The sequence below is a fragment of the Podarcis bocagei genome (assembly GCF_964188305.1).
Source record: "Podarcis bocagei genome assembly, chromosome: 16".
Lineage (NCBI taxonomy): Eukaryota > Metazoa > Chordata > Lepidosauria > Squamata > Lacertidae > Podarcis > Podarcis bocagei.
Genome location: NC_138142.1, coordinates 39,819,954 through 39,828,431, shown reverse-complemented (window position 1 = coordinate 39,828,431; position 8,478 = coordinate 39,819,954). Strand labels below are relative to the sequence as shown.

The window sequence follows — 8,478 nt, the reverse complement described above, 5'->3', positions numbered from 1 at the left end:
CACGTTTGGAGGCGGGACTTCCGGGTGGGCCGCCTCCGACGCCATTTTGTCTCTGGTGGCGGCGGGGGCCGCCCGTTGGTAACCATGGCGACGGCTAAGCCCTCAGCCGCCCATCCTTCCCCGCTGATTTCTACCAAAAAAAAAAAGCCATTATAAAACCCGGAGGCGTTTAAAATTACAAAACACGTTATAAGCCAATAAGGCGGCTGCGTGTTTAAAACAGCCCTGCGGTGCTGTAGGTCGCCGCCAACCCTGTGTGTTTTGCATAGCGAATTGCGCACAACAGCCCTGCCGTGTAGGCCGCTGATCCTGAATTGCAAACCATGCTGGATGAGTTCCTTTGGGTTCCTTTGGGAGGAAGGGTGGGCTATATATCGAATAAATAAAATGACAACAATGGATTGCCTTGATTGATCCTATATTGTAAATGGGGGCTTATGACAGCCCCGTCGTGGAATCGCACGTGATGCAAGCCCTGCAGTGTAGGCTAAAAAAAACATTGTCGAGATGGCACTAGACTCCACTTGCCCAGATTTGGCAAAGGTTGCTGTGATTTATGCTGCCTGGGACGCTGCTTCACACCCAGTGGGATTGCTAATGATAACAATAATATTTTTTTATTATTTGTATGCCGCCCATCTGACTGGGCAGCTCCCAGCAGAATAGTAAAGCAGCGAACATTAAAAACTTCCCTAAACAGGGCTGCCATCTGATGTCTTCGGAAAGTCAGGTACAATGGTACCTCGGGTTACATACGCTTCAGGTTACATACGCTTCAGGTTACAGACTCCGCTAACCCAGAAGTAGTACTGTGGGTTAAGAACTTTGCTTCAGGATGAGAACATAAATTGCGCGTCAGCACGGCATCAGCAGGAGGCCCCATTAATTAAAGTGGTGCTTCAGGTTAAGAACAGTTTCAGGTTAAGAATGGACCTCCAGAACAAATTAAGTATGTAACCAGAGGTACCACTTGTAGTTGCTGCCACCATTCAGGCATCCTGGAGTCAAATATATAGCACCACCTCTACAATCACATCCAAGGTGCTCTCTCCGGATCCAGCCCTGGCGCTCCTCTCCCCTAGAGTGTGGCATTAACCCATCCATTTTGCATCGATCTTTTTGTGCTTCTCACTGCAGTAGGGTGGCTTCCCACTAAAAATCCAACTCACTCACTTCACAGGAGGAATGGCTAGGGAAGGGAAGGGAAGGGGACATTTGACACCCCAAAAGAGTGTTTTTAATGGTTTGTCTAAAATAGAACATGGCAGAAGATCTTATGTTAAACCAGATGCACAGCCCACTAGTTCCCCATTTTGTGGATAAACATGTGGAGGTTTTATTGATAACTAAATTAACTCTCTTTCTTCTCTTTATATACAATTGCTGTTTCAAGCTGCATTGCACACTCCTTTGTTCCGCAGTTTCCTCCTCCCTTTCTTCTGTATTCTTGTTTGCACTATCATTTTTACTGCATTCTGTATTTGCTTATGTCTGTATCCCTTCTATTATGAAAAATGACCCAAAAAATAATTTTCTTTTTTTAAAAGTAGGCCACTGAACATTTCATGAGCGAGTCATAGTTCAATGGAAAAGAACCTGTTCTGCATGCAGAGGATGCCAGGTTCATGTCTCAGCATCTCTAGGTAGGGCTAGAAAAAAAGACTCTTGTCTGAAACCTCCTAGAGTTGCTTCCAGAGCACACAAACTTCTGCTAGCTTGATCAAAGCTGATTCTGCATAAGGCTGCTGTGTGTGTGTGTGTGTGTGTGTGTCTGTCTGTCTGTCTGTCTGTCTGCAGCATGGGGGTGGGGGAGGTAAAGAGACCATGACTTGCAAAAACCCTATAATGTAGTCCTGGCAATATCAGAGGTGGGAGGTGGGCCCAGGCCAAGAATGGTTAACAACAACTCTGCTGAATAGGCTACTGTAATTATCCTGGAAGTGGCTATAAAGAGACAATTTAAAGCACCCTTGGAGTGCAGCCTACTTTTGCTAAGCGCTGTTATGCAACAACACCTTTGTGCAATAAATCAGGGGTTTGAAGGCAGCTTCCTTTGTTCCACTTCCAACAACGGGGAAACCCAGGCAGATGGGCGGGGTATAAATATTATTATTATTACTACTACTACTACTACTAATACTACTACATCCTCGCTTGCTGTACATCTTTCCTTTACATTTTCTCCCCTTTACCACGTTGAGTATTTCTTACTTTAGCCCTTATCCAGACAAGAGCACCTCAAAATTGCTTTAAAAACTGATTGTTTTATTGGCCTCTGAAAGAGAAGTCCATTAAAATGGCCGGAAGCTGGACATAAGCCAAGTCAATAAGCAAAGCTACAATGAGAGTGTCTGTCAACTGTCGAGGGAGAACCCTCTTTTTATTTTTTTAAATGTTTACCCAAGAAAGCAAACATGCCAGCATGTAGAACTGTATGCAACAAAGTCTCTGCTTCGTGTATTAGTTCTGCCAGCAAAGGGCCAATCCTCCCCATAATTCTGAAGCATTCAACAACCCAAGTCAACACCTCCAAGCAAAACTGCTTCTGCTTGGGATGGACTGCCCAGCGACTTTTGCTTAACACACAAGATATCAAAGGGTAGCACACTAGTGAAGTTTGTTGCTGACAAACAATATAGAATGTTGATTTTTTTTTAAAAAAAAAAAAGATAACATAAAAATATTTTCAAACAAAAAAAAGGGGGGGTCAGTCTTTCAGAGATCCCACTGAAGTGGATGGGGGGTGTTAGCTTTGCTCAGAAAAGTCATAAACAGCTCATCTCGGTTTTGCAGCAGTTACTATGCTTGGATGTGCCTTCCAAGCTCAGCAACCGAGCCAGGGGTCTGAGCGGTTCTTCCGCATGAGGAAGTTGATCTTTCGAGCCATTTCCGTGTTATAGATCCTCCGGCACGTCTCGTACGCCTCCCGCTGCCTCTTGCGGCAGGGCTTCTCATAATACCGTTGGCGCTTGCTCCTGTCAATGATCCCGTCCATAGTTAGGACCCTGAGCAGAGAACAAAAAGAAGAACAGGGTCAAATTCTTGTCAGATGAGGCCAGAATCAGGCTAGCAACCCACCATCTTCCTCTGTGCCAAATACAGAAAAGCTGATAGCTGCCAGCTGTATCCAACTCCCACTCTAAAAATACAGAACTAAAATAACCACCCTCCTCCTCCTCTTCTTTTTTTATGCTGAAGCACTTTAGAGGAAATGCCATAAAAACATGATGATCGTGCTGAAGACACACCTTTTCACCCCAACCTTTGACACTTGAGATATGTATTTTCAGGAGCCACCCTATTTCCGTGACTGTGATTTGTTTGAACAGCTTGTAGTGTTGAATTTTAAATTGCTGGATCCCGCCCAGGGACCTGATGGTGAAGGGTGGGTGATAAACTGAATCTTTAATCATCATCACCATGACTTGCAAAGTATCTAGGCCACCAAAAATTCTCTAATATCACTTAGGGCTATCATAATTTTGGCAAAAGGACATCTTACTGGGGCAAGGGTTCCCCCCCCCCCATCCTGGTTCCAAACCTGAGATTCAGGCAAGGCGATCTAGGGACTCGCAGGAAGGCTATAAAATAAAATAAAAACAGCCCCCACCAAAAAAAGCTGGAGACCCAATGCATTGCAATAGGCTGGCGGGTGAGAAGGAGAATTAGGTGAGGCTGCAATTATGGAAAGCCATATACAGTACTGAACACCTTTGTAGCTAACCGACCCTGAGAGGTTGACAAATGGAAGCTGGATTGTGGCTCCCTGGCTCAGGGAGAGCCCTGCAGATTCGAATCTCACTTAGCCATTGAGTCATTCCCCTGTCACAAAATCAGCTCTCTCTGCTTTGCAGGATGAGGATAGTATCAGCCTACCTTACAGGGCTATAAGGTAGCTGAGACAAAGATATTTGCCAATCATTGCAAGGACCCATGAGACCCCAAAAACTATTCAACGGCAACTCTCCCAGGCATGAATTGTAATATGAAATCTGCAATTTATTTCTGCGCAACAGAAGCAGCAGCCCAGATAGCTTTAAAAACAAAACAAAACGAAAAATATAAATGCCAATTTTCTCTTTATGAGAGTTTAAAAACAATTCTGGCTTGCTCTGCTTCGTTTTGCATTCACATGGCCTGGGAGTGCCAGCCTGTCAGGGTTGGATGAAAAATAATCCTGAATGAGCTCCAAGCTCCGCCCACCAGCACCCGGCACCCAACGAGAGGGAGCTCAGTGGCCCCCTCCACCCAGCGGGCCAGCCAATCCCAAGGCCAGAGGTTTCTCAGAATGGGCTTATGCAACCTCGTGCACATCCTTGCTCCTAGTCTCATGGGCTGGGACTGTGAGGGAAGACACATGTTTGGCTAGCTGGCGACACAGGCATCTGAAGGGAACATGCAGAGGGCGCAGCAAAAAAAGCTACACACACACACACACACCGGACCACAGCAACTGTACTTCTAGCTATTTTTAAACCCTTCAGTGGAAGCCTGAGAAAAATGCAGAGAGAGGCAGGCGAGCTATTGGAGGGAAAATCGCTTCCCCCGCAACCAGGAAGCAATTTGCTCTGACCCTGCAATTATCCCTGCTCTCTGAGGAAAGCTCCCTGATGCATCACAGGTACCAGGGAGGTCAGGAACGATTGTTTTCTCAGCCTGCCAAGACGCTGCCGTGTCTGGTGTCCTTGCAACTTTCTGCCTTCTCCTTCCTGGCCCCACAATCCAAACTTCCAGCAGAATGTGGCAGGCACCCATCCCCAAGCAATTTGGACGTAAAGGCCTTTAGGTTTTATAGCCTATGCAATTCTGTCCATTGGACAATTTTGTTTTCGCAGCCAGCACATATATCACAACACAGGTATCTTCAACCTTTGAAGCTCAGGGCTCACTTTTAACCCAAACATGCATTTGGGAACTCGTTTCTTAATCTTTTACTAAATATTTGCATGGGTCAGGCCACAACGCAGTTGCAGGTCAACCAGCTGAAGACAGGTGTTGCAAAACATTCCTGCAGCCTCAAGCATCTAGTCCTTAGTCATTCCTGAGCCCTCTCATTCTCTCCCTGTCTCACTCAAACCTCCTTGCATTTGCATGCAATCTAAGAACAAAGGAAGCTGCCTTATGCGGTAAATCTCTCTCAAAAACAGGTAATATTTCATGGGAACAGGGCATAGCCCATCTCTCAATCACAGACCCACAGCTGGTATCAGACACTAACCAAGAACAAAAATGCTTTTGGGTTACCATGCCATGGGCACCCATTTTTGCTGGTCACCCACCCTCCACATTATAGGCAGACATTGCAAGATACATACACACACACCAATAAAGTTCTGCAACCAAGTTAAGTACCACTTGAATCCTGTAAAGGCACACTTTGCAACTCAAAAGCCTGAACACTCATATAGCAGCAGGCACTGGTTCCGAAGAACAGAACTCAAGCTATTTGTATATATATTTTTAAAGCATACAGTCTGAGCCCATCATTTAAAAAGTTCCATTTATGATATCCAGCCAGCAGAGGGCATGACAGCCACATGTTGACTAAAGCTTGCTTACAAGACAGCATTACAAGTCACGACTCTCCCTTTCTCCTGATGAAGGTTGCATAAAACCACCTAACTTGACAACACAAATCGCCTACGTGCTTTTGCCCTAGCAGTCACACATGGCTGCTCAAAACACAACCAGGAAATAAAAGCAAAAGCTACTCATTCAACTCATAGAAACATTGTGAAAATGACCCATGGCTGGTTAAGTCCAGTCGAATCTGACTTTGGAGTGTGGCGCTCATCTCACTTTCAGGCTGAGGGAGCTGGCGTTTGTCCGCAGACAGTTTTCCAGGTCATGTGGCCAGCATGACTAAACCGCTTCTGGTGCAACAGAACACTGACAAGTGCCAAAGCGCACGGAAACGCCGTTTACCTTCCCAACACAGTGGTACCTATTCATCTACTTGCTCTGGTATGCTTTCAAACTGCTAGGTTGGCAGGAGCTGGAGCAAAACAATGGGAGCTCACCCCATAGCGCAGATTCAAAACATTTCAGCCAGTCCTGGGGCGCAGCAAGGTCAAAGGATGTCTTTACCTGTTGAGGACTCGATAGGCAGCCTCCACATTGCCATTGGGCACCATCACTGTCCGAGCGATGAATTTCAAGTGATTGGCCATCTTAGGTGTAGCTGTTTCTAACTCCAGGAACTGGAGGCCATCGGCTTCTGGCCCAAACAAGAGACTCTCCAGAAGATACCTTTAAAAAAATAAAATAAAAGGACACCTCACAGCTAAACATATATAAAATATATTGGGGGACTACTGTTAGTGCTAGATGCACAAGAAAGTCCTGGTTCAAATCTCTCTGACCCCCATCTGCAATATACATTTAAAGTTTTCATACCACTTTTTTGACAGGCATTGCTCCCCCCAAAAAATCCTGGGAACTGGACTTTGTTGTGGTTGCTGAGAGTTGTTAGGAGACCACCAGCACCCAGGTGTCCCTCTGCCTTCGGTCCCCCTTTTGTATTGTTTTTAAGCCTTCTTTCAAATCTGGGGTTTCTTTGTATTGTTTTAAAAACTATCATAGCTGTTTTAATGACATGACTACGAATTGCTTCAAGATATACACGTAAAAGGCAATTCATACCTAAAACAATAATAATTCTAAGTGTCTTTTGTGGGTACACAGGCCTTTGGCTTTTTATTATTGGCTGCCTCCTTCAGTGGGTGGGATTTTTTTAGTCCTGCCTTTAGAAAAATATGAATGAATTTTCTCTGTTTTTATGCTGGTGTTAAATGCCTATGTTATTTATTTATTGCTGTAAGTCACTTTGAGATACTTAAAAAAGAAAAAAAAAGGCAATACATGTGATAAACAACAAAATTCAATAAACTATTATAATAATAAATGTAGCAAAGTAATCATTTCTCATTTGTCTGTCCAGTTGGCAGATCTCAAAGTAGATCCACACAGAGTGCTGAAACTCCAGTCACCTTTTTTAAAAAAAAGAAAGAAAAGAAAATACTGGCTTTCTCCGCTATTTTCTCAGTTCTTGGCCCAATTCTGAATTGTGAAAATCAGGATTATTATCCAATGCTAATTCCTAGTCAGAGCAAACCCACTGAAGTTAAGAGACATGACTAACTTAGGTCCATTGATTCCAACAACAGGTCTACTCTGAGTAGAAATAAGCTGGCGGCAACCCTCGGCTGTTTTCATTGCCCCTTCCAGGCTCTTTGGGGCCACCTAAACAAATTTACCTGACTATAATAAACAACATAAAATTATGTACGAAGGGCAGGATAATGAAGGGAGGCCCTTCAAACACACACACCCCAATTTGGAGGAAACTGCGGAGGGGTCTCCCCCTTTTTGGGGTGACCTTGGGCCAGTCACTCATCTCTCAACCTAATCTACCTCACTGTGTCGCTGTGAGAAGGTAAAACGGGAAAAAGGGGGGCGGCTATGAATTTCTCCCACCTCGACCTCCCTCGGAGGAAAAGGAGGGGCATGAAATAAATCTTATTTCAACAAACGAAATAAAACGGGGAGCGCCCGAACTTCTCCCGTCAACTGCAAACAACAAAAACTAAGGGCAGCCCCCCTCAATGGGGAAGGTTACCCCCCCAAAAAAATAATAATTTCCACGGCGACAGGGAGAGGAACAGTATCTTTCGAGGGAACCGCCACATTATTATTTTTCAGCCCGCCTCCCGCGCTTCCTCCCGGGGCAGCAGCTCCTAATAGAGGCCGGGGATGCGAGCGGCCTACGGCGGACCCGAAGGGAAGCGGGGCCAAGAGGGGCTTCCTCGCGCGCCCCCACCAAGGACTACACTCACCCGCCGCTGGAGTCAGGACGGAGCCGCAAACCGGAACCGGAAACGCGTGTTCTCCCCCCCCTCTTCTTGCTTCTCCGGCCTGCGGCCTAGTCCTGGTCACCATGGCAACGGGAAGGCCTGCTGGTAGAGGAAGAGGTCAAACTCCTGCGCTAAAGTTATCCTCTCCCGTTATCACCGAATAGGGACGGCCTCCTTACTGCTATTTTCGGTTTCCCCCAATCAAATAAATAATAATAATAATAATAATAATAATAATAATAATAATAATAATAATAATAATAATAGTTGTGGTGGTGGCTGTTTTTGTTGTTGTTTCTCAAAAAAAAATTAATTGGTTTTCACAACATTATAAACAAACACATAAGACAAACAAACATAAATCGTAGCCTTATTGAAAATTACACTTGTTAACATTGTTAAGTGACTTCCTCGCTTCCCCTTGGTTGAATTTCATTGCATGTCCTTTTAACGGTTTTCCAAATCACAGTTCTTACAAAATTTAACTTAAACATTAACATCCTTAGATCTTCCCATTATAAAATTAAACATATTAATTCGACACTTAACATAAATAAAATCCTGAGCCAATTAAGTATCTGCAAGCTGTTTTCAGTTCATTTAACTTAACATATTTAAGTAATCA

General features: G+C 44.6%; 1 protein-coding gene across 2 annotated transcripts; it reads right to left on the bottom strand.

Annotated features, from left to right (window-relative positions):
• Window positions 1-2,348: 2,348 nt before the first annotated feature.
• On the bottom strand, window positions 2,349-7,969 carry MRPS21 (mitochondrial ribosomal protein S21). 2 transcript variants are annotated; one of them, XM_081173947.1, is made up of 3 exons: window positions 7,836-7,969; window positions 6,088-6,249; window positions 2,349-3,005 (listed from the first exon to the last, which is right to left on the bottom strand). In XM_081173947.1, exons 2-3 carry the CDS (start codon window positions 6,168-6,170, stop codon window positions 2,825-2,827), a joined length of 264 nt encoding a protein of 87 aa, XP_081030073.1. In that variant the 5' UTR covers window positions 6,171-6,249; window positions 7,836-7,969; the 3' UTR covers window positions 2,349-2,824. The 2 variants fall into 2 exon arrangements, with proteins under 2 accessions (XP_081030073.1, XP_081030074.1); XM_081173948.1 differs by lacking the exon at window positions 7,836-7,969 and adding an exon at window positions 6,643-7,817.
• Between the last annotated feature and the right edge of the window lie 509 nt (window positions 7,970-8,478).